Source organism: Rhineura floridana, chromosome 9 (genome assembly GCF_030035675.1).
Source record: "Rhineura floridana isolate rRhiFlo1 chromosome 9, rRhiFlo1.hap2, whole genome shotgun sequence".
Taxonomy (NCBI): domain Eukaryota; kingdom Metazoa; phylum Chordata; class Lepidosauria; order Squamata; family Rhineuridae; genus Rhineura; species Rhineura floridana.
Window position 1 is genome coordinate 29,921,471 of NC_084488.1, and position 26,854 is coordinate 29,948,324.

The 26,854-nt window shown below is 40.0% G+C and overlaps 1 protein-coding gene across 1 annotated transcript; it reads left to right on the forward strand.

Moving 5' to 3' along the window:
* The first annotated feature begins 3,700 nt into the window (after positions 1-3,700).
* On the forward strand, positions 3,701-26,100 carry OCIAD1 (OCIA domain containing 1). Its single transcript, XM_061583301.1, has 8 exons — positions 3,701-3,870; positions 5,888-5,969; positions 7,964-8,017; positions 10,945-10,992; positions 15,012-15,138; positions 21,166-21,365; positions 23,342-23,491; positions 25,914-26,100. The coding sequence occupies exons 1-8, from the start codon at positions 3,823-3,825 to the stop codon at positions 25,949-25,951; spliced, it is 747 nt and encodes a 248-aa protein (XP_061439285.1). The 5' UTR covers positions 3,701-3,822; the 3' UTR covers positions 25,952-26,100.
* The last annotated feature ends 754 nt before the right edge of the window (positions 26,101-26,854 follow it).

Below are 26,854 nucleotides of genomic sequence, written 5' to 3' on the forward strand. Positions count from 1 at the left end.
TCAACAAGTGAAAGTAATCCTGCAAAATAGGAGTAGAAGGTGCTGCGATCATGCTCGCTAATGGACCTGCCCATACAACAGACTAGATTGCAACAAATGTAATTGGTTTTATCCACAAAATGGTGAACAAGTTACAATGGACTTCTGGGAATTATATCATCCTGTTGGTCAGACTGGAGAAGGCCAGATACTTCCTGGAAAAGCTGTCCTGGGTGGCACTTACGAGAATTCAGTATTGGCAGAGAAGTACTGCTTGTTCACTGCCTTCACGACCACAGAGTAAGCTTCACTTCCTCCACATGAGCCTCTGGATCCATTTATCCATTCTTACCTAAACATTGCCTGGACAATTTGTGGTGTGCTGATGCCTACTATAACCATTTTCCCGTTTTCTTACTAACAAAGGCAATTATATTAATATTGGAGGAAACTCTCAATGTCTTCACAGAATCCTGGAAGACCTTTTCAACTACTATGGAGAAAACCTTGGCACTTGTAAATCAGGGAAATCTGGCAGTCATAACCAGGATTCCCACTTTGTTGCCTTGCAAGAGGTCCAAATCCTGCTATGTGGTACCAGAGCAGCATGGCTATAGTACCCACAACAGAGCAGAGGCCAAAGGATGCAGTTGCCCTTACAGTTACCAGATCAACATTTTAAAATAAAAGATCTTATGGAACAGTTAAGTGTCCCTCTTCCATTAGATTTGCCTGAGGTAGCTGCCAAAAATACAGGATGCCAAGAAGAATATTTTTAGGGGTGGCGCACATTGTGGAACACAAAACTAACACAGCTCACTCAGAAATGGACTGGACTGTTGTTTTGGCAGCAGTTTAAGCTGGACAATGGAGTAAGCTGAATACAGAATGTACTTCTTGTGTCCTCTTCATGAATATGCCACATCAAGGGAAGGATCCCAAGCTGATATTCATTACTCCAAGTCACTTGTAGGGAGATCCACTTGTGCATTCCATTCTTCTGTCCAAGCCAGAGTCCTACAATCTACATTATGAATTGACTGGTATGATTGATTTTTAAACATTGTAATCCTTAGCTTTTACCAAAGCCTTGTGTCATTCTGTTGGTTTCAGCTTTTGTTAAGTGCATGCCTTTTGCCATTTCTCTATATTACTTGTGTCTCTATTTCATTTGTTTCTAGAACATCTGGGCTGGCTGCCAAACCCAGTGCATGTGTGTGTGTTTCAGAAGAAGAAAAACCATTTTTGTTCTCCCCTGTTCACTCCTTAGTTTTTTTAAAATGCATGCATATGTGCATTGTACATGCATGTGTACTTGGGTGGGAGTGATCATCCTTCTGAAAGGTGCCATGCACACAAAATGCATAGCCATCTTTCCCATGCACCCCCAATCCCCATTAGAAGTTGCAAGGGAGAGCCAGCTTGATTGCTCATCTGCTTGTTTCCACTGTGAGAGGAGTAAGGCAGTGAGTTGCAAGATGGTGGCAGAGAGGAAAAGGAGGGTGAACAGTATTCTAGGCCATTTAGTGTGTAGCGATGGGGGTCAGCTGAAAAACTATCTAGCAGTAGGGTTGGCAACTGTTCTTGTTCCAGGCACCTTCATCAATCATTAGGGCAATTGTAGTGGCAGCTGAGCTATCTACAGAGCTGCTTTCCATGCCTGTCCCATGTAGCTGCCTTCCTGGGCTAGGTGGTGGCACAGTAGCAGTAGGGCTTTCAGTAGTGGCAGGAGGCAGCATAGTGTGTATCAGCTTCATCCAGTAGTACCAAATTCTTGTGTGTGCTTCTCTGTGCAATCTGTCTGCCTGTCTGTGCCATCCTTTTTCCTCTCTGTGCTGCCCCAAGGTGTTCCACTTTTGTGCTATTCCTTGTAGTTACCCCTTTGCTTGCTTAAGTAATCTCTCAATATTTTTCATTGAAAAAATGAGTAAATGTTTTCTAGTTTTTGTAGTGCATATGTGACATTGATGTTTGTACGTGACACAATCTGTAGTCAGTAGCTTGTCTCACTTTCCTGAGTTACCTCTTCTGCATGATATCTGATCTGTGCAAGTCCTTGTCAGCCCTTGGCAAGTCTCAGGCTCTAGACAGTTAGGTTCTTGGATTAGGGGGAGGTGGTCAGTCCCACTCCCAAGTGGCCTAGAAGCCCATCTACCAGAAAACCAGACAGCGGTTGATTTCCAGAAATCAAGAAAAATGGGACCAGAAGCAAGAGTGATAAAAAAGGGTTCAAGTTCCACACTATCAATCAAGGATCAGAGGGGTCAGTGGTATGTATGCTTGCAGTCAAAAATAGGTAGGTGTGTGTGTGGAGTCTTACGACAAACAGAGGGCCATATCCAATGCTACAGCTCTGTTGGTGCAATGGAGGCCCATGGGCACAATACAGCTTCATCTCCTGTCCCCTCGTTTCCTCTGTACCCTCAAAATCAGCTCCAGGTAGTTGGGGGATGCTCAAGAGCAGATTTTGGGGGTGCACTGGAGGAGCAGAGGAAACAGAAGTCCTGTTGCACCAGCAGAACTAGACGCACAAAGCATAGGATATAATGCAGGACATGTTTTATGAACCTAACCTCACCAGGTCTCACCTATACAGAAGAATGTTGTCTTTAAAGAGTTGATAATCCCAGCCTTCTGACTCCGCCCTGCTCTGACTCTATTAAGGTGCCCTAGAGGAGAAAGTGTGTATCCATTTCTAGATGTTTTCTGTTCTAACAACTGCTACTTCATGGTACATAATGAGTGCATTTAACCATGCTATCTGATTTTCCAAGAGATGGATTGATTCCAGAAAGGAAGCCACAGACCTGAACTTACAAGATATGAGCAGGGTGGTTTATAACAGACGCTGTTGGAGATCGCTGATTCATAGGGTCACCATAAATCATAATACATTGTCTTGAAGGCACATAACAACAAACTTGGGAAATGACTTCAGCCAAAACCAGCAGTGTCACACAACCTTCAGGACGACACCTATTGTCCAAACATTTTTAACATTAGTAGAATATATATTTATAAAATAAATAAATAGACACCTTTTTGCCATGCCTTCTCTGCCTCCATCTAGTCTAGAAAATCATGTAATCTGAACATGGGAGAAGAAAAGGTTTTAAATTGTTGGTGTTGGATAACCGTTTGTGAACAGAAAAACAGATGCACCGATTCTCCAATAGTGCAATCCTCTAAATTCATTGAACTTACTCCCTGGTAAGTGCGTTTAGGATTGCAATCCAAAACTCTTAATTCTTTATCGCTCTTATTTAAACTCGAATCAAGCGCATCCGCTGAATACTAGTTTCTAATTTATCCCTTTTCCGTCTTCTTCTCTCCCACATTGCCAACTTCCCAACAGGCCTTTTCAAGATCTCAGAGTTCTAACAGCCAGGGAGGAAGCGGGTTCATCCCGTCAGAAGATAACTCTTTTTAGGCAGGTAGTATGATGGCTTTAAAGCACTGCAACGAAACTGTCTGGATGTTTATTTCATGTTTACTATCTGTTCCTATGACTTCCACTACGTTTGCCCTGCATATGAAGAATTCTAATCAACACCAGGAGCAAGGGACGCCTTTTATTTCTCTTTCGAAAATACGAACTCTTTCTCTCCCTCTCTCTGTGGTCGCAGTTTCAGAATGCCTTTCCACCTTCTTTAGCCCTGTTCTACTTGTTTCCGGGGTTCCCCTCTATAGTCTTATGTCTATGGAAACAATCGTCCTTCGTGCCCTTCCGGTTAGTGAAGCTCTGCTTCCGCCCTCTCTGATTTCTCCCTGTTTCTCGATACGTTGGAGGTTAAGTGGCTGTCAGCTGCTATCGCTACATACCCCCTACCTATAAACCTCCCTATGGAGCCGCCCAGACAAATGCGGGGTGCGCCCCAGAGCCCCGACCAGGTATGCTTTACCTTCCTTAGCGTCGGGGAACGGCTTGGGAGGTGAAAAAGGAAAGTAGAGACTTAGACAATAAAACAGTGTAATTCCAAACTATTGAGATATGAATATTCTCCAAAATATTATGCCTTGCTTTGTGGTTAGATACATTTTTAATAAAGCGAATGGTACCTGAAAATGTATCCAGGAAATTGAACCATTTAAAAAAAATCTGGTGGTTTCCTGTATTAACGTGACAGGTCTATAAAAGGGTTTAAAGCTATGTATGTGTATGTATGTGATGTAATATTCTTGATAGTAATGCTGGTAGTTGGAGGCAGGTGTAACATTCATGTGTATTCATGCAAATTAAATTGATCATGCACATGGATTTTTCATTGATGAATAAGATCTGGTAGGAAAATAGAATCCTCTTTTCTGAAACTTTACAAAAATCAATGTGAAAACCAAATTCCAGTGCAACAAATTCTCCCCCCAACTCCCGTGCTGGCATCTTGCTAGCACCCATCTTTTTAGTCTTCAACTCAGTAAAATCAAGTCAAATTAAAAAGTAAAATTATTGTTTTTATTACATTTATATAACATCTTTCCTCCAAGGATCTCAAGATGGGGTACATGGTTCTCTCCATCCTCATTTTAACTTCATAATAACCCTTTGAGGTAGGTTAGCCTGAGAGGTGATGATTGGCTCATGGTCACCCAGTGGATTTCATGGCTGAGTAGTGATTTGAATGATGGACTTCCAGATCCTCTTCCAAAACGCACAACATATACCACTTTTATTTGCATAAAAGACATAAACACTGCAGAGTTTTCAAGCCTTATTGAAAAACATTTCATCATTTCAAATTTTGTACGACTGTTGTTGGGCTACAAATAAAAAAGGCATCTTGATAGTTTCTCTTTTAATACATTTAAAGTGTTGAACTGTCTTCACTAGTGAACTGTCACAATGTTTAGTGCTGATCACAGCCTGCATCTAGGTGAGGGGTCTCATGTTTATATGGCAATTAAATTGCGTATCAACTTTTAAAACAATCCTCATAACATCATCATCATATAAAAAATGATCAAAGTATCTGTAGGATCCTGATCCAGAATTATGTCCACTCAGACTTCAAATTTATTTTCTTGGAATAGCAGGCCCTGTGGTATATTACAAGCTGCTTTTGAGATTCCACCTTTTAAAAACTGTCTTTTACTTAACAGCACAAACAATAAAGAGTCTTAGGGCATCTTAAAGACCAGTAACTTTATGGCAGGCCTCTTCATCAGATGCATGAAGTGTTATCCTGGGTTACAGGGATATATATGCATGGTTTGGGGAGATTGTTCCATTGGGCACTTGAAGCTAATCACACATTCCTGGATTGTGGGCTGCATTTAAATTAGTGCTTTTTAAATGATAATCTTTAATAAATAAAACAAAATGTTAGTATACATATTCCCAAATGGTAACTGCATTAGTGTGTTGTAGTTAAAACAGCAGCAGTTTGTGGCACCTCAGAGACCAATGCATTCATTTTGGCATAAATTTTTGTGGGCTATACCACATTTGTCATTGGTATGAAGTGGTCTAGGAAGTTGGTAGATGTATAGTTTAATCCTGTTTTAATGCTGATTTTATATGTTTATATGTTTTATATTTTTATAGGTTCTTAATGATATGTACTTATTTTTATCTGGAAGCTGCCTTGAGTTCCATTTTGGAAAAAGGGCGGGGTATAAATGAAGATAATAATAATAATATGCATAGGTGCACATGAAGGCATATGAAGTATATCCAAGAGATCAACAATGCAAGGGAGAGCAGGAAATATTACAATCCTATGCGCTAATAATCTGTTGGGGGGGGGTTAAACAAAGCATATTCTTAATTAGCATGGATTTCGTTTTTCTAAAATCATGTCTTATGTACACTTGGTACAAATGATAGCAAAAGCTTGTACTGAACATTTCACAGTGTTGCTGCTATTTTCCATATACTGATCCTTAATGTTTTATATTTCTCTAACAAAAGAGCCAGGTTTTGACTTATGTACTCACAGAGGAAGAAAAAAATATCTTCAGAGAATGCAATAGTGAGAGCTTCTGGTACAGATGTAAGTGAAATGTTCCAAGAAATAACATTTACTTTTTAATGTTTGTTGTTTTGCCAAACATTGTCACATTTTGCCAAACAATGACTGTTCAATGGTTTACTGACACCAGGTGAAAGAAACTTCACATCAATATCCAAATAGGTGTTCCATTAATTTTAAAAAGTTACTCTCATAGAACCTGAGCTGCAAATACTTAGAAAAATGGTCCTAAACACAATAATAAATGACACAGCTCTGGTGAATAAAGCATTTGTAGGTTCAAGTCTTTTTCAAGACATTTTAATGACTTACGTGCACAATCCAGTAGATATGACTCAGGATCTCTTATGCAGTAACAGAGGATACTAGGATACATTTCTCCATGTGGTCTGAGATCTTATCCCAGTATTCTCTGTGTCACTGCAGGGCATCCTGAAGTATGCTTTCCACACTCTGTGTCAGTTTTGTATCCCACCTTTCCTCCAAGAAGCTACGAACAAAGTACATAGGATTACTCAATTTATCCTCACAACAACTCTAAGAGGTAGATTAGACAGGCATCCTTCTTGTTGAACTTCAGGCACATGACTAAGACTTTCTTGTTTCACCAGGCATTTTAAGGTAGTGTTTGCTTTTATGATTATTTTATTGTTGTTTCATTTTATGTATGGCTCACTTTTATGTACATAGCTTACAAATGAGAATATTTAAGTGGTATATAAATGTCTTAAATAAGTGGTAGGCTTAGAGAGTGAGTGATTGGCCCAAGGTCACCTAAGCTGCAATCCAATACTCACATACCTGGGAGTAAGACCCATTGAACCCATTGGAGCTTACTTCTGAGTAGACTAGTAAGCTTCTTAGGCAGGGAAGGATTTGAATGCTGTTTCCTGTGTCTAATACTCTGTCCACTACTGACTGTGCTAAGACATTGGGATCTCTAAACATGTTGTTGCACGATTGCTTGCTCAGTGTCATTTTGCTGTCTCTAGCAATTGTGACAGTTGTGCTGGTCCATACACATGTGCTAGTATAGTATAGTGGATAGGCTGCTGATTACCTCAATCCCATAGCCAGGATAATATTCAGTTTGCCTTTCTTGATAAATCTTTGCTGCTGTGAAAACTAAGAATATGTTTTTAAAATAAAATACCGAGATCTAGATATGAGAGTGAAAGGAATGAATCACTTTACATGTATCTCTGAGGGCTTGAGACATTTCTTAACTGAAAGCTGGTATTCTTTATGAATAAAGGTTGCCCAAGTATGTGTCAGGCTGCGTGCTGTCTATATTTGTTCTAAAAAGTATAATGCCAACTTAGTTGTGGCATTATTTCCTAATAATGTCATCTGTGCTGAAGCCCCCTTTCTCTTTAAAACAAAAACTCAAAAGTTTTGTTTCTTGCAATGTGTACTTTAGAAAATACCATCTTTAGGTACCATTTAGATACCATCTTATCAGGAAGTCTGTTCTGCACAACATAGGAAACGGACCTTTAGTGTGGCAGCACCTACCCTGTGGAATTCCCTCTCCTTAAATATTAGGCAGGTGCCATCACTGTTATCTTTTCGGCGTCTATTGAAGACCTTCCTCTTTCAACAAGACTTTTAAGTTGAGACCTTATCCCAGTCTGCGTTGGAATTGATTTTTAATATGTTTTTAAAACTTTTTTTTAAAACCAATGTTTTTAATCTTTTTTTAAAAAAAAGTTTTGGAAGCTTTTTTAAAAATGTTTTTAAAGATGTTTTGTTTTCATGTATTTTAAAGTCTGTTTTATGATGTTTAAAGTGTTTTTAGTGCTTTTGTTTGCCTCCCTGGGCTCCTGCTGGGAGGAAGGGTGGGATATAAATCAAATAATAAATAAATAAAAGATTCTGTGAAGTACAAATCCTAAGCGTGTTTACTGAGAATGGGATGTGCTCCCTGATAGGTTTGCTTACAACTGCAGTTTGTTCTTGAAAAGATTTTGAACTCTAGTCACAACACAAATACTTTTTTTATCCCCACTTCACAGCCCTGCCCTTTTCTGCTATTAGCATGTTCATCACGCAGATGTTAGTTAAAAAAGGTGAGTTTCAAACAATCTTAACTGAATTTGGATGTCTGCTGTTTATAAAGCTTTTTCATATTTAAAAGCAATGATAGAAAAAGAATTAGACATGTATTTGTAGTGGGGAGAAAGTTACTGCATGAGATAGATAAGGTGATGGAGAAGGTAAAACATTAGTGATTGGCCAGATGAAAAAACGACAGGACTCCTGCAGTCTTTAATAGTTGTGTAGAAGAGGGAATTTAAGCAGGTGTACCTTGCATGACAAGCTACACCTTCTGGAATCCTCTCTTTGACATAATTATTAAATATGCAGGAGTCCTGTTCTCTTGTATCTGGTTACCATGCTAAGCATTATAAATGGGAGTGGGGGGAATGTTGACATTAAACAGACTTGTAAATTAGTCTACAAAAAGTTACTAGTCCATAGGAATTGCTTGGGTGTGCATATCTGTATTAGTTATTTAGTTAATTTTTTTGTATGAGGTTTTTGTCTTGCCACTCTCCACCGGAAAACAGGTGAGCAGCTATTGATGAGTGCTTGCTAAATAAACATTAATAAAGATTAAAGGTGTTGTCGTTTATTTGCAAAGTAGACAACTGCCTTGTTTGCTTGTACCATAGTTTAATGTGGGATGGAGAACCTCAGGTCCAGGGACCAATTGTAGTCCTCCAGACCTTCAATCTGACCCTTGAGACTGACCCTAGGGCATGATCTCTCACTGACTCCATCCCTTCCTTGAGTACTTAATTGAGACAATGTGTCTTTTTTGCCTGTATGGAGAGGTGTATATAACTGCATGGCTAGGATATAGGCTACTGTACAGAGGTAAGATTCACTTCCATTACTCTGTCCACTTTTGTCTCTGGCCATACTTACCCCTAGCATGTGGTCCCTGTAAGTTTTCTTGTGTTGGAATATGGCCCTCAAAATGTAAGAAACATTCCCCACCACTGTGCTAATGGGGCCAATGTTAAATTTGTAAACATATATAAAATGTTGACAACTGGAAAATAATTAACCTACAAGGAGAAACTTTAGGTACTAAATTTTTTCCAGACTTTGTTAGCTGAACTAGTTCCAAAGAAAGAAATGGACATTTGTGGAGGAGTCTTAATTTAGACAATAGTTCAGGGAATAGTTTTAAAAAAAGGAAGTGTTGCTTGATACTTCAATGTAGAATATTTCAAGTACCGTACAACATTATTGTATAACCTATTTCAGTTATGATGCTTAATATGCTCACATATTATTAGACACTGTTGTCTTTATTCAGCATTACACACCCTTTGCATGCATGGATCTTCTGCTTATGTTGAAATGAATGGTGCCATCTGCATATATACTCTCTCTCTTTCCCCCCTACATTATTATTATTATTATTATTTCCATTTATACACCGCTTACTATCTAAAAGATCTCAAAGCAGTTTACAATAGAATACACAAGGTACAACAAAACATATCAAATTAATTTACAAAGCAAAATACATAAATACTATCCATATACATGAACATATACATAAACACAGTATAAAAGTCATAATTCACCAAGGGAAAACTGTAAGCCACCCTCCCCGCTCTATGAAAGTGTCAGAAAACCGAAGTTATGTTGACCAGGGAGGAGGGCAACAAGCAGGTAAAAGGTTATTGCGCCCCTGGTGCGGCTTGCCACCATTTCTCTTGCCTCTCCTTCCTCCTGGGGGGCGGGCAGTGGGAGTTCCTGCCTGCTGTGAGGCTCCAGGACTCAAACCTTGGCGGGCCTGTGTGTCCATTGTTCTGAAGGCAGAGCATCTCTCTGGGAAGCAGGCTGTGATCAGAGAGCGGGACGGGCTTTAGCTGGGGGCTAAAGAGGGTGGCCGTTGTGTAGATGTTGATGGGGGACTGCATGTGATCTTTGCAATAGGGAAAATCAGAGGCCCACTCTGCCTTGTCTGCATAGCTCCAGTGTCTGGTCCCATGGCCAGGAGGACCTGCCTCCGAGGGCCCCCCTACCTTATTGAACTGAAGTCTCAGAATGTCTTCTTTAATCAAAGCATTAAAAATGTAATATTAGAAAACTGATTGTAAACTGATGTACAATTGCATTCTAATGATGTTCACTGTTACATTTGGGGTGGGGGGTTGTTGCATGCTTAGTTGGAAAAAAGCCGAAACCAATCATCAGAACATAAAGTACCATAAGCATATTAATAGTTAAACTGGGGGTAGGGAACCTCCAGCCTGTTGACCAACTGCAGCTCCCCAGGTCTCCCCATTTGGCCTCTGAAGCTGTTTTAGGAAAGCATGCACACCTGTTCTACACTTAATGTTATACATGACATCAGGTGTGGGGGAGGTAAAAGCGGGGTTTTAAAGGAACAATCGGGAACTTAAAGTGAGCTCCCAATTGCTCCTCAGCTAGAATAAGGCATGCTCCTAATGTCTATCAGCTGATGGGTGGTAGGAGCATGCCTTGGTCAAGGAAGGGGAAGCAGTTTCCATTTAGTGGAAATCACTTCTCCTCTCAGTGCAGTTACCACAGTGGCATCAGTGGTAATGTGGAGGGGAAAAATAATTCCCTGCTTTTTCCTCCCGCTGCTACCACTTGTGGGGGGGCAACAGTGGCGGCTGCAGGAAGAAGTGAAAAATTATTTCTCTCCTTCAGTCCATCCCTCATGCTGCAACTGCCAGGGATGAGATGGCATGAAGGAGAGAAAAAATTATTCTGTTTATTCTGCTGCTGTGGTAAGTCTCCCTTGTTGGGGGAAGGGGAATTCTTTCATAATGATGCCGTGTGATTGACAGGTGAATGGTCCCACCCAGCTGTCAAATTTGGCCTGAGAGGCCAATCCTGATAAGGATTTGGCCCATGGAGCCAAAAAGGTTTCCCACTCTTCGGTTAAACATTGTTCAGGTCAGTTTTTAATTCATTTTTTACAGTTCATTTTTTCCCCAATTTTCAGGAACTATTACAACTCATACAAGGTTTGGCTCACTACCGAAAGTTGCATGTGAGTATTAACACTACACTGCATTTCAGCTGTGCTTAAAGGTTCACAATTAGGGTGGCCATATGAAAAAAGGACAGGCCTTCTGCATCTTTAATAGTTGTATAGAAGGAGGAATTTTATCTGAGGTACCTTCAGCTATGCTGGCTGAAATTCCGTCTTCTGCACAGCTGTTAAAGGTGCAGAAGCCCTGTCCTCTTTTTTCCTGGTCACCCTGCAAAAACTGAGGCTTAGGGTTGCCACCATATTTCATGAAAAAGGCTATGTGCCTTTAACAGCAGCAAGGTAGGCATAGTGAGAGGAGGTGGGCATCTCAAAATGATGGTTTGAGTATTGACAGAATTAAGGTTTCCCTGCAAAAAAAAGCAGTTCTTCAGAGAGCCACTAAACAAAGGTATCTCAATCTTCAGTAATTAATGTGTAACAACTGTGCACCTATTGCAGGAAAAAAAGTTTTTGTGGAAATCAAAGCTTTCACTGGAGACAAAAATAGAGATAAGAAGTGGATTAATCAGTATGTGGTTTCAAGAAGGCGATGCAGGTTGGCAGCCTTTGCAAACAAAGTTTACTCAGTGGTCTCTGTGGTGGGGAAGGGGGGTATTTCTTCACTTATTCTATTAACAAAGTCCAACTTCCACTGTGGAATATAGGTGTGGTGCAAAGTCAGTCAGATATAGCTACTTTACTTCAAATATATTAATGTATTGTTGTGAGATTGGGGGTTGAAACGGATAATTTGTGTGAGTCCCCTTCCAGCCTCTGATTTGGAATCCTGTGCCTTGGGGTGAGAAACTCGCTCTGCTGGTCGGATGAGTTTCTTTTGTTAATCTAATAGAGTGGCCAGGGTGATAATGGGTCTCTCAGGTGCCCAGCAACTGGTGAATGGGCCAGGGAGACTCTTTTGTCATTGAAACTCTTCAGGAGAGCCTTCCCTCTCTCTCCTGGGGATGAGGAGAGGCTTGTGTTTTCAGTTGTGTCTGAGAAAGGCTGGGGAACTGGAGGCAGGCAGAGAGACTGGCTCTCTGCACCATGGCTTTAGGATGCCTCCTGTTACCCTGATGAAAAGCTGGATATTGGACTACTGATGCCTTGAACCCCTCCATCCTAAGCTCAGGTTGGAATGTGTGTAAATAAATAAACCATATTTCATAAAGACACCACAGTCTCTGCTGACCTTCTTCTCAAGGAAACCAAACCCAGGGCGAGTGCAGGGACCCCTGGAAATCTCCCCACTCGGAGATTGGGGTGGTGCAACAGTATGCTTGTTATATAGTGCACAAGTTGGTGTGGTTATTTTAATTAAGTTCTGTCTCTTTAAATGGGAATACACTTTATTTATTTGTAAACATATTTGTATACTGCTATTTCATTTCAAGAAATGTCAAAGAGGTTTACAAATAGAAACCATTAAAATACAGAAAAAATAAGGTCAGCTATTGCAAAGAGACATTTTCTTAACTGCCTGCATAAGCCTGGCAGAACAGAAAGGTTTTCAGCAGGTGTTTAAAGGTTAAAACAGAAGGTGCCTGCTGAATCCCTGTTGGCAGAGCATACCAGAGAACTGGGCAAATAACAGTGAAGGCTCAATTTCGTGTTAATGTTAAATGAACCTCACAAACTTGGGGGATAACCAGTACTGCTCCTGCAGATGATCTCAGTGATTGAGCTTGGAATATAAGGGTTCAAGCATTCCCTAAAGTACCCTGGATCTAAGTTGTTCAGGGCTTTGTAAATTAATACAAGGGCCTTGAACCTGGCTTGATAGTAGATGGGCTGCCAGTGCAGATGTTTTAAGAGTTGTGTCACATGTCAGCTATGTGCCACCATCGCCAATGGCTGCCGCAGTTTGCACTAGCTAGAACTTCCAAACCAGGCCCAAGGGCAGCTCTGCATGGAGTGCATTGCAGTAATCCAGCCTCGAGGTTACCAACACATGGACTACAGTGGTCAGGAACAGTCATACCTGTCAAACCCAGACAAAGCTGATAAAAGGCACTCCTAACCACAAAGGATACTTGAGCTTCTAGTGACAAAGATGAATCAAGGAGAACCCATTAGCTATGGACCTGTTCCTTCAGAGGGAGCATGACCCCATCCAGGACAGGTAACTTGCCTAACTCCTGGACATGGAAACCACCTACCCAAAGAGCCTCTGTTTTCCTAGGATTCAAGCAGAGGTTATTGGCCGTCATCCAGTCTACTACAGCATTCAGACACCGATCCAGAGTGTTTGCAACCTCTCCAGATTCAGATGTTACAGAGAAATAGAGCTGTGTGTGATCAGCATACTGATGGTACCTTGTTCTGAAATGCCTAATGATTGCTCCCAGCAGCTTCATATAGGTGTTAAATGGCACTGTGGAGAGAATAGTACACTACGGAACCCCATAGCACAAGTGGCAGGGGATTGAGGAACCCCAATGCTACTTTCTGGCTGTGAAGTTAAGAGTGGAATCACCGGAATACAGTGCCTCCAATACCCATTCTAATGAGTGGTCCAGGAGCATACAATTGTCAATGATATCAAAGGCCGCTGAAACATCAGGCAGAAGTAACAGGGTTGTACTCCCCCTGTCTCCCTCACGATAAAGGTCATCCATCAGGGTGACCAAGGCTGATTCTGTTCCAAAACCGGATCTGAATCTACATAGATCTAGATAATCAGCCTCATCCAGGAATACATTTTGCTAACTTGTTATGGTTACTTTAAAGAGTAACAGCTTATTTTACACGAACTATTACTAAACCAAGAGAGCTTTGAGGAAGCAGTTACATTATCCTATTGAAACTCTTTTGCCAGATCACCCTTGTATTTACTCCACCCCAGCTAAGCCTCACCAGCACTGTAGCTGAGAACTTTTGTTAAAGCCTCTGTTTCACCCCCTACCTACTGACTTACTGAAGCACAGGTCTGTTTTTGCTGTCCTGTCCTGGAATCTTCCTTTGTCTCTCCTGCCGGACACCAGAGCCTAGCATGCTAAATTGCCTTTAGCATATTATCCTTCAGTGCTGTAGACAGGTTCTCTTCTTGTCTCTTCAGCTTAAGCTGTAGTCTTCTTCTGGTTGTCCACCACGAACACCAAGTACCAGCCAACCCAGACTCTGACTGGCTAGCACGCACCCATATATTCACTACTTCTGCCCCCCCAGCCGCAGCCCATCACACTGTCTGTCTAAGAATTCTAAGCCCACAGTCACCAATCAGAATATGCATACCTTCTATTGTTTGCATACTGATAGTTCTATCTCCAACCCCTCCTCAGCTATCAGTTAAGGTCAGCCGGTTACAGTTAAACCAGCTTTCACCTGACCAGACAGAAGACTTCCCCTATCAAACATACTACAGTGTACATTAGAATACAAATTACAGAATGCCTTACATGATATGCATTAAAACACTGTTTAAACAAACAGGATTTCTTCAGTCTCACACAGCACCAAAATGCACACAAAGCACAAGTAAAGGAATACATACCCACATTTTCTTCACCAGTTGGGAAGATCGAGATCCAGACAGAGACTGAAATGGAGTTGGAGCAGATTTTACTTTGCTAAAGGAAACCAACAGCACAGTCCTGTGATTACTCAGAAGTAAGCCACATTGAATTCAGTGGCACTTACTCCCAGGTAAATCTATACAGGATTGCCATCCTAGTTTTATATTGGTGAGCTTTTCAAGAAAGAGTTGAAAAATGTAGGATATTTGCTAAGAAGAAATTTAACAGTTTACTCTGTTGTTTTAAAATAGACAACTCTTCATTTTTATCAGTTGATGTATTTGGTGATGACTTACTTGCCTCAGCCACTTTATAAGGCCTCTGTTTTCTTGTCATGGAGACACATGGAGGAAAAAACCTCTAGACTTAAAGAACCTCTTGTTCTTTAGTGCTAAGCTAAAGCTTAATTTGGCTTTCCATGTGCATTTTATGCATTTCATATTTTAATATACAGTAAAGGTAATTTTGTTAAGTGCCAAGGCATCAAATGTTTTAAATTAGCGTTTGTTTTTCTTTGTAAATAAGTTGCTGGCCTGTGCGGATTCATTGCTGGAAAAATTTCCTATTTGAGGATATGCCAAGAGAAGTTTAGGAACCTAGAGAATTCAGCAGTTGGAGAAGCTCTGAAGAAACATAGACCTCTTCCATATGAGTGAGTAATTTTATTTACTCAAAATTTTAGAAAGTCAGTTCACTTTAAATATTAAAACTTGAAGCTATCATGAGTGCGGGTGTTCATTTTTCCTCCTGCAGCAGTATATTGTATGCCTTAAGAAAACAATTGTGTTCTGTATATGAGTTGTGGCTGTAGTCTGGAATTTTGAGGCTATTATATAAAAAGGATTTTTTAAAAAAAGACCTAGAGAAAAATATTCATGATAGTTAATACTTTCAGTTGTACTGTTAAACCTTTTCTGTAGAAACAAAAACCTGATTGTTGAGGGAAAACATGTAAATGAAATGCCTGGTATTTTTTAGCTAGTTTCCAAAAGGTAGGCCTACCTGAGAGAGAAGGAAGGTGGAAAGTATTTGAGCATGATCCAGCACTTCAGAGTCTGGTTGATTTTAAAAGGAAGAGGTATAAGCAAGTCCATAATTCTCCCATTGAAATTGGTAGGGCTTCAGACTGCTTCAAATTGCCTAACGCCTCTATATGTTTCATTGAGGGGAAAAAAGGTTTTTTATAGGAGGCAAACGGTAGTCAGATTGTTGTTGCTTATTTTATTTCTTTAAAAACCTGCAGTTTTAAATGAAGGACAAGTTCTACCTGCTATTTTTCTTTTTTATCTTGATAAATCTAGTCATTTGACAACACCGAAGCAGTTAACACAAACGTTGAAAACTCATTAATTTAGCTGTTTCCTAGTCTTCAAGTTGCTTGTTATAAAAGACACATGGAGTCATTTTCCTGTGATATATCACTTGCAGTGAAAGAAATGAAGGTAGCATTGTATAAGAATCTGTTTTGTCAGTGTGTTTGTATTTTAAAAGAGAGCCAGTGTGTTGTAGTGGTTGGAGTGTTGGACTACAACCTGGGAGACCAGGGTTCGAATCCCCACACAGCTATGAAGCTCACTGGGTAACCTTGAGCCAATCACTGCCTCTCACCCTCTGGGAAAGGCAATGGTAAACCACCTCTGAATTCCACTTACCATGAAAACTCTGTTCATAGAGTTGCCATAAATTGGAATCAACTTGAAGGCAGTCCATTTCCATTTTCATGTATTTTAAATTTGAAAAATTATGTGTTAACTTTTTGCATAGGAAAGTAAGGTATTTAGAAAATATATTTTAGTCAAAGACAATGCTGAAGTTAACTAGCGTACGTATGTGAGATCCTGATTCTGCTCCTCATTTAAATCCACCCACCCCCTTCCTAGTGGGCTGATGCACATGTAATATTCCTTATCTCTTACTATGGTTATGGGAGCAAGAGCAGGCTTCAGGATCACACTTTTTTTCCTCCAACTTCTTCCCTTTTGAATGTTGGTCTTTGGTTGAGGTTTACGTTAATAGTGGCTTAAATCCAAGATTCAAATTGAAAACAGAATTTGAAACGAGGGTTTGGTCAAAATAGAACTGTAGTTAGTATTAATCATAGTTAATGTAGGTGTCAATATAAGAATTCATAGATGATGCTGTTGTGGGAAATGTGTCCCAGGCAGAGCCTAGATGAAAAGAATATGAGTTTCCATTTTTTGAGCCCCTTTACCTTTACTGAGGAAGGATAGCATGTGTGTGCTACTAGCCTAGCATCTGAGGGATGTTTTTCCTTGCTGTAGGAGAAGACTTAGCTAGGACACTCTTTAAACAAATTAAACTTCAGGGTGTGGAAAGATGTTTGAATCCTGGAGATTTCCCAACAAAATAAACCTTGTTCTGACAAAAAGATATTGTGCAAATTAATTATGAAAAGTGTGTTAAATCTGAGCATGTTTTCATATGAAAAATTTCAGTGCCTGATTCTACCCATCCACCCAACACCTGAAATGTATTGCAAACTTAATAATGAGGGGAAATAAGAGAAGGAAGGAAGTAGAATAGACTTCCAGATGTTACATGCATATGAGCTCTTGTAGCTTCGCTAATGTGTTTTGTTTTTAAATTTCTAAGGCATTTACTAAATGAACATTCCCTTTTACCTCATCACCTGCTGCCTCTTCTCTGCTTTGCCCCCACTTATTTTGCCAAAAGATAAAAGAAGTGTGGACTGCACCCACAATGTACACATCTCTGCACCCAGGGAACTCTTCTGAATTTTATTTGTCACCCAAGGCACCCTTGTATGTCTGCCTGCGTGATGTAGATGTTTATAAAGTGTGTGCTAGAGCATAATGTCAGTGCACAAAAGGCCTCATTGTCTTAGTTAAGATAATGTGCTTTTGTTGCCATGGGAGACTGAAACTGCATTGTAGAATGCACCCAGTGTACTCTTGTGGCTGCAGTACTGCTCAGGGGCAGAATAGCAAATGTGGACATACTATCTTTTAGAGAAGATTATGTGCTGCTACTGATCTCTCCCCCCGAGGAATTCCTGAATAGTTCCCAAGGATCCCATGGTTCCTTCGAACTCAGTTTAAAAATGCCTGCCGTGACATTTCTTAGCAAGAAAATAGCAAAAAAAAGTGCTGCTAATGTTCATTGATGCAGGCAGAAAGGATTAACAGATCCCGAGAAATGGAATTTGACTGGTGAAAAGTGACTTCTAAGGATAGGTTGGTAGTTAACACTGAGTGCAAACTTTATGGTCCTCCAGGCTAAGAAGAGGTGGAAGGGACACTGTTGAGGCTCTGAGGCAAGAGATTTCCCTGTTTGGACTATATATTAGAGCATCCCTCTGAAGAGATGTAACTGTAGTTTGGTAAGTCATGTTCCTTCCGGAATGAGAAATGAGGAACAAACCTGGTTGCAGTTCATTTTGGAATATGCTTAGCCAAGGCTGTGTATATTCTGTATTAAAATGTTGAAGTCTGTGTCAAGGAAACCCAGCTACTACCCTAAAATCTGAATCCTGCAGCCTGTATTTAAAAAGCACACATCTTGTTTATTTTAAATAATTCTACTAGTCTTGGGAAGGGCTAATGACTTATGCAGAACACCGAAGTCATGCCTGGGTAATCCTGCTAACACCCTCCCTCTAGCCTTTCATGATCTCAACAGGTATTGCCACATTTCATTCATCCTATCTGTCTACACATAATGGCTAGAAGCATACTGCATTAAACATAAATACAGAGATTCCCAGGATGTGCTTGGACAATGTAATAATGAAATACACATAGTCCTGCCCTTGGCCATGCCTGACCGAATAAAGGAATTATTACATTTCCTATTGTTGGAAGCTTAGACTGTGCAGAACAGATTCAACAACGATGAACTATTACACAGTAGAGGAAAAAATAGTTATTTTTAACACAAGACATAGAACTCTGCATAAATACTAATCTAATATTGTGCTTTGGCAGCAAATGCATGCAGAAAAGAGGTCCCTTGCTGTGTGTGTGCTGAGTTGAGAAAGTCCAGATTATGCTTTGATTAGTGTGGAAAGTGGATATTGTCCTTTGCAGCTAACTTGAAGCTTGTGGGCTGGAGCCCACATGATTTGTATTCTGTGATGGTTTGCCTCTCTTGCAAGTGATTTCCACCTGGCCTGTTAAATTTAGAAGCGCTCAGTTGCTGCATGTAAGCCACTCATTATGAGTGTCTACATCTCCAGGGAACCACAGGGGACATGAAATTTGGTGTGTGAAGCCTCATAAGTGTGATATGGATCTCTATAGTATGAGTGCTTCTAACCTTTACAGCCACTTTTACAGGCAAGTGTGAGTTTCTGAGCTCTGAATAAATTATGCAAATCTTACTGAGATTTCTAACCAGTTCTAGCCTGTCTCAGTGGTGACGACAACACTAAATTCACTTAAACCAACAAAATAATTCTGTGTACCACATTGATTTAAAGTTAATGGTTGTTAAAAGGCCAAGCAGCATTTCCAGAAATTGCTCAGTCACTGATGGTGGTGAATTCTCCACTGATATGGGCTGCAGCTGGAAATGTATCTGGGCTGGTGATACAGCCCTGGAATATGGAGGATATTGTCAAAAGGGCAGTGTTCGCTAATCTTGAAGAGGAGGTGGTTTCTGTGATACATAGATCCCTGGCCATCTTAGTGATATGAAGGACATAAAATTCTGCTAAAATGTAGGTACTGAAAGAAACTGAAATATTATAGATGGAGTAAAGGGCAGCAAGGGAGAGTCAGTGGGAAATGTATGGAGACTGGAGTAGAGGGGACAGAGGATCAGGACAGGAGTAATGTGCGGGATGAGGCAGGAAATTATGTTGATCACTGGACCCTGCTCCAGCATATAAATCTGAGTCTTCACAGGACACTGTCTACATTTTTTCAACCTAAAATAGAGAGCACTAGAAATTGTCATTTTGAATTGAAAAAAATGTAAATTTTTGTAATATATTATATTTTATATTTAGTATGGGACATATCAGTCCCTGTAGAAACAACATTCTGCTAAAGAAGCTGTTGTTGATTGCTTCAAATAAAACTTTTAAAAGTGCAACTTAATTTCTCAAACCGTACTTTTTTTGCATCACCCTCCAAAATGACTGCTGTTACATGCTTATGGTGTTAACCCAATACTGTTTACAGCAGACAGATACAATTTGCATAGCTAAATATATCTTTTATATATGTGTTTGGTGATGCTGATTTTTTGGTGACTCTTATTGAAATATGTGTATATACATTATCTTTTTTAAAAAACCTATGAAGATAGATAATAAAATCTGATTGAAGTCATTTTTAAAAATTACAACCTGAAGCCTTTGTAAACAGAGATTTTCTGTGGTTGAGCTTTAAATATTTTCACAAAGAAGAAATTGTCTTTATTTAATAAAAGATATGGAGCAGAAGCTAGAGAATGATCATTTTTGTCCCTGAACCTCTATGCTAATTGAAGATTTCCACTTGCTACAAAAATGAAGTGAACCCCTCTCCCCCCAATCCATCTCCATCGTTTTTCCCTTCTCCATAGTCCCTTCTGTTTTCCTTAGGTTCTTTCCCTCCTTTTTCTATTCCTTTGCTATAACTGGTTAGTTTATCCTAAAATAGTTTGTCCCAGTTATAATAATAAGTTTATTATTCTGGATGGGTTCATAGGATTCTACTCCAACAATGTATACATTAGGGTTGGGAAACCTTTTTGGCTTTAAGGGCCAGATCTTTATCTGGTCCCACCGTATGGACCGACTGTGACAGGTGAGTGGGACAATACACCTGTTAACCACATGATGCCACTATGACATCACATGATTGGCAGGTTTGTTGCCCCACCCACATCTCAAAATTCCTTGCACTTGCAAAGCCTTCCCCATGCCTCTCCTTTCAAGTTCTGTAACCACAGCTTGAAAAGGAGGGCTTGTGGGAGGCTTGGGATAACCACCTGTGCTGATCCCTTCAACTTCTGAAAAGGATTATTGTGGGGCAGGCTTTCCAAAGCAAGCAGACCCGTTTTCTTCAGCACTGCACAATGGAGCAGACCCTGCCAGAGCCAATACCTGCTTGTAGACATTGGCTCTGGCAGGGACCGCTCTGTTGTGTAGCAACAAAAAAACAGACACTGGTTTTCAGTGCTGTTTGAAGCAGTCTCTCCCACCCCTTTAAAGATCACTGGAGAAATCTTTAAAGGGGGGGGGGACTGCTTCAAAGAGCACTTGCTTGGATTGCTGTGTCTTCACATCAGCCGATGTGGTGAAGAGAGATCCTGTTTAGCACTGAATTTGAGTGTGTGAGAGAGCTCTATCATGCACCCGAACCCAGCACTAAGCAGGATTGCTCTCCCGTCACATTGGCTGATGTGGAAAGCGATCCTGCTTGGTGCTGGCTTCCTGCTTTGTGTAATGCTTCAAAGTTGGTTGTCAGGTACTTTGGGAGCTGCACAAACGCGTTTTGGGCAAGCCCCACTGTCACCTGAATGATATCAGGTGTAGGGCAGGTGGACGTGGCTTGCCCAAAATAGCCTCACTGGCCAAATGGGTTGGCCAAGATTGACCCATGGGCTGGAGGTTCCCCACTGCTGGTATACATACATTGAAAAACAGGAAAAGTCAAATATCTTGAAAATTGCATTTTTAATAATTAAAATAACTGTTGTCTCCTTCCAGGTATTCTCAAAAGCCAGAAACTTCAAATGCGCCTTTTGAAAATGTTCCAGTACCAGAAGCACCACAAACACCATATTCTTCCAAGTACTCTGTTGATAGTTATGAAATGGCAGATGTTCACTCTAACTATGAACCAGTCCCATTTACTTCTTCCATGAATGAGTCTTCTCCTACCGGAATAACAGATAGTATCCCTCAAGGTAAAGTTTGTCAAATTTATAATACAGTGAGTGATTCTCAGGTTGTTGTTCTTGTTTTTAAAAAGGAATGTTTATGGGGTCAGATGTGCAGGGAAGAACTGAGGATGAAGGGGGGATACTTAAATTATTCTGTGCTTATTAACTCCTGTTAAGATGCTGTTGTAGGTAATATTTCCTGCCCTGTAATTCAGCTGCTTCTGGTCTTGGAGGCTAATGGGAGGGCATTTGAAAAGGCCACAAGAGGTTTGTGGTGAGAATTGGTGAGTGAGAAGGTTACTATCCCCTACTATCAACAGGATTCTCCCTGCAAATGCCCCATTATCAAGGAAAAATGGGATTATGTTCCCCATGACGTGTAGTTTCTTGCTTAGATTTTTACATTCCAGTTCTAAACATCTGCAGTATTTGCAGTGTTAAGAGTATTATTATTTCTACACTGCTGATCAATGGCAGACACTGCTGGTACCTTGTTTGAAGTACTGTTTGCTGATGTGGCATACTGTAGTATCGGTGTGAACCAGCTTATAATGGCCAGTATTTAATAGTTACTTAACCAAGGTAAAGCAATTTGCAACATGAGCCACATTTGCAAGTAACGCTAAGCATTATTTGGTTAATAAATTATGGTTAACATTTGTCCCACAGATGATCAAACAAACCATTGCTTGTCACATCAGAGTTTGATTTCTTAATGCACACCCTATTCCACGTCTCTCACCTGATATCCCGAATTCCTTCATTGCACCTGAGTTACTGGCATTGCCTCACTGCATCATAAGCCCTATTACCATTTGGTGGCTATATGAACAGGATGCAGGAATCTCCTCCAAGCTCTTTAGTTGTTCTTGGCAACAGCAGTGCCATACAAGATATCTTTCCTTCTGCCGTTAAAGGAACCTTGTGTATTCTCTCCAGCCAAGAAGCTCCTTAATCTCTTCCTTGCACTGTAGTAGAGTAGATGTACTCCAGAGGTACATACTTCCAAAGGTACTCCTCATATGAGAAGTACCTTAGAGCCTGATGTTTTTTCATTCCCACATCCCGAGATAGCCCCAAGTTCTAGTATTATAAGAGAAAAAAAACCTTCTCTTTATCCCCTTTCTCCACACCATGCATAATTTTATACACCTCTCTTGGCAGGTGAAAGCAAGCAGCAATTCATGTGAACAATCATACAAAACAAGAAGTGGTTTGGAGTGGGGGTGGTGTCAGATGGGGGAGTGAAGCAAAGCTGTTGGAAACATAGTAGTAGCATGTCCCTTGGGGGAAGTGAATGCCAAATGAACTTATCATATTGTGGATCACTCTGGCTTTAAGATATCATTGCTAATGATTGAATGGAACAGAACTGGAATTTTGCTTTCCATCCATGGGTACTACATCACACTCATAAGCGGTTGGAAGTATTGCTGAAAGTATTCTGTCCATCATCGGGCCACATCACCTGGAAATAGTCCCATAACATTGGGCCAGACGTTGCATTGGACACCTCAACTGGACCTGTTACAATAGCAGCACCCAAGTCACTACGAAATCGAGTGACTTCCTCAAAGTGTCTTGCAAGCTGCTCACAGCTAATCACTGTGTGTTCCAGAGGCCCGTCCCCTGAATCCAGGGTAACCTGTCTCTGGACCATGTAGAACAACTCTGCCAGCCAACTCCTCAAGGACCCAATGGATGCAGCAAAGTACAACTTCTTTGTTGCCTTCACTGCTGTGTGGTATGTGTCCCAACATGTGTTCTGTTGGCATTGGAGTGAGATTTCTGCCACTGCATCCAAAGTGCCAGTGTGTGCTGTAACCTAGCAGACAAGAAATCTTCAAGGAATAACACTTTTATTCCACAGAAGTGAAAGCCTTCATTAAAGTAAGGAGGACTGCTAAAAAAAACCCTTTCCCTTTAAATAGATGTATCTATATGTATTATTACCTATTCCTTTATTCTGGGTGTGATTTTTCCCCTTTTGTTCCGTTAAGAACCTACCCCATTTCTGGAAGAAGGTCCAAAAAGAAAAGGAGTCACATATGAGGAGTTAAGGAGCCGCAACAGAGATATGTATGAGGCAGGAGTAACACAGAAGTCAGAATATCCATCAAAGCCTTCACAGGAAAGGGCGTTAAAGAAAGGTAAATTGTTCAATAACTGAAGTATTTAGATGACATCTGCAGCAGTTGTGTGAAGGACATGTTTAATCTTGCCTTTCCACTAGGAAGCAGTACTCTTTTTCTTACTCTTATGTCCACCATTTTCCTTTGTTGGGGTGGTCTCTTTTCAAGCAAGTTGTAGAGTTCCCCCCCCCTTATTTTTATATGAAATCTCTGTAGCAAATAATTATTGCAACAATCCAGTTTGCTCTAAAGGAAAATGTTTTTGGATCACTAGTGTCCATTGTGAATTTAAGTAATTTCAGACTTGGTTCCATGATGGATAAGGAGAATACACTGATATTGTACCTTCTTGATCCGTGTATGCCATAAGTAGTACACTGCTATAAGCAAATTGGAGGAAAATAAGATACACTGATAAAAGTTGTGTATATATAATTCAATAGAACATTGCAGATAAGCAGTAATTGCCATCAATAAATTATTGATCAAACTTTGAGATGGGCATAAGCAAGAAAAAGCTCCATAGATTGCTATTTATCCAAGGGCAACTTCATATATGCACATTCATCATGTGACAACTGCAACATCAGTGATAGGCATGCATTAAATAATCTTCAGAAAGACAGAGCTTGCCCCTCAGATGTCACATCAGATGTGATGCTTTAATAGAGGCAACTACAGGTTCAGCTGAGAGTCAAGAAGTGATACCAAATAATACGCATTTATGTATGAATTAGCCCCAGATCATCAATGTAAATACTGAGTAACAGAATAAATCACTTATAAAATGTGTAAATCATACAAAGGGGGATTTGAAAATGTTGTGAATGACAAGATTAAGAGAGATAATCAGCTTTATAAACTAAAATTCTAGGTTGAAAAATAAGGTGATATTTAATCAAAAACACCATAAAACACCTGGAAAGAAGACCATAAATGGAAGAATGAGCCTGTTTGGACACTAATATCTTCTGAATTGCTCTAAGCCATTGCAAAAGAGAGACAGATCCCATTTCAGGGTGCATTAACGGAAGCAATGTATTTAACTGTCAGCATTTGTTTCACCTCACCGGCGCTTGCCCCCCCAATATCAGTTAAAATATTTTTAGAAGGCTTGAAACAAATTGGAGAATTTAGAGTGTAAGGTGATAAGATTTGGAACATATGAGCAAAGGATGAAGAACAAATGCATGTTAACATACCAAAAGAAACAAAGTCCAAAACTAGTAAAGAGGAGGGGGCTGTATCAGTAATAAATATTTGAAAAGGCACCAAGACAACTGTTCACTGGGACCATGACAGAATAAAAACAAGAATTGTTCAACAGGGCAGCAGTTTGAGGTGGCTAAAAAGTAGGACAGCAGGACATAATAGCAAGGAAATTGAAATGCCTCTGTGTTAGGAGAAAACTGGTTGCGCATCAGTCTAGGGAACCTTTCCATCGCAAGGGTTGAGTACAATGAAACTAGAGGTTCCTTTCTGATCTGTGGGCCCTTAAGAAACCAGTATAATAAATGGTTCTGGATCAGATGTTTAGGAGCAACCAGCTTTTTTGGAAATGCTTTTAGGGATTTTTTTTTAAATCCTGTCTTACAAATGCAGACCATAACTCTGAAGAATGTGCCATTGTTTCTTCTGTTTACTATTCTACTGGAAGGAAACTGCACTTGGCACCAACCTCGAGACTGTGTTTTCTGATTAGAAACAATACTTTACAGGGAAAGCTATGAAATGGACTTGGAAGTGAAATTACCTTTCCTTTAGAAGAAAATGCATTATGCAAGAATAAAAGTTTATTCTGCCTTTCAGTGCACTTGCTAGGTCAGTTTTTTGAATATCCAGGCATTGTATGTTCACACAGGAAAATTCTAGGAAACAATGTATAACTTCAAAATAAATGACAATTGTTCATATTATGGAAGATGGAATTTTTAGTCTGCTATGGAGGAAGGAAATTGACTAGTCGTTGATTGAGGAGTAGAATTGAGAAAACACCTCTCCTGCTCAGCTGTGCTGGCTTGTGTGTTCACCTTCACAGTAGTCTGGTTTTGCTCAGCCATGCAAATTTATATTATGATACAAGCACACCTGTGAAATGCCAACGGAGCAGATCTGAGAGTTCCATAGTTCCATAATGCTGGCATAGGTGCTTTGTGCTGGCCAGAATGCATCTGAAAATATAAGTAATCCATAGCTACAGTAATTGTCCAAAATTGCTACTTGCTCATTCCATCTCATAATGGTGGTGATAGGAGTGGAAACTCACACTACTGTACTGTGGTGACAATCTTCAGTTGGCTTGAGCCTAGTGTTATCAGGTCACATGATCTGCTGGCACATGGTTCTGCCCTTTTCTAAACATTTGTTACTGCAGTAGTTCATAGGACCAGACCTTAAGTCTCCTTATGTTTATTACTATGTTTTCTCCATTCTTTCGCAGCTAAAGTCAATAAATATGGAGATGCTTGGGAGGACTGAAAACATCTGTACCTTCTGAAGACATTTCTTCAATCAAATATTTCAGCTTTATCAGTGGTGGTCAAATACCTGAATGTTTTTCTGTACTCTGAAATGCAGGTGCTTTACAATAAAAAAATACTTGGGTCTCCCTTTTTTGACTTTGCAAACTATAAGAATGGATTGTTAACCTAAAATGTTTTACATTTTCAAGAAATAGATAACTAATGAAAGAATCATTTTAAGCACTCACCAATATATGTCTAGGAACTGAATGGTGAGTAACAAAGGAAGAAAGAAGGTGAATAACAAGAATTCATAGCAGTAACCAGTTATTTTTTTGTGCTTATGGTCTGCTTGAAATGTACTGCTGCTGAAAAAGATCCAAAGTTCTCTGTCTACCCCTACTCAATTATAAAGTTAATTCACTCTAACTTTAAAAACATGCAAGGAAGGAAGAAATGTTAATATACCTATTCAGATGGTAAAAATGTCTTGTAATTTGATTAAAAAAATGTTGAGGGATCAAAAATATTTCTAAACAAGAAATTCTCCTTCTCCACGCTCATTCCTTCCAAGTGTTTTGGACTACAACTCCGATTGTGCTAGCTGGGACTGATGGGAGTTGTAGTCCAAAAATCTGGAGGGCACCTCGTCGGAGAAGACTGTCTTAGAAAAAGCATTACTCGTGTGTGTGTGTGTGTGTGTGTGAGAGAGAGAGAGAGAGTGAGAGTGAGAGAATACATCTGAAGGTGCCATCTGCAGATTTTTTATAAGCACTTGTATTTTGAAAGTTTATTTTTTAAAAATTGCAGCCTAATTTAATCAGACACACCTTTTTACTTGTGGCTTTTTTTGGTAATTTGATTAAAATATTGTAGTTGTAGTAAAAGCTAGCTGCTGCTTGCTTATGCTAAGAAAAAT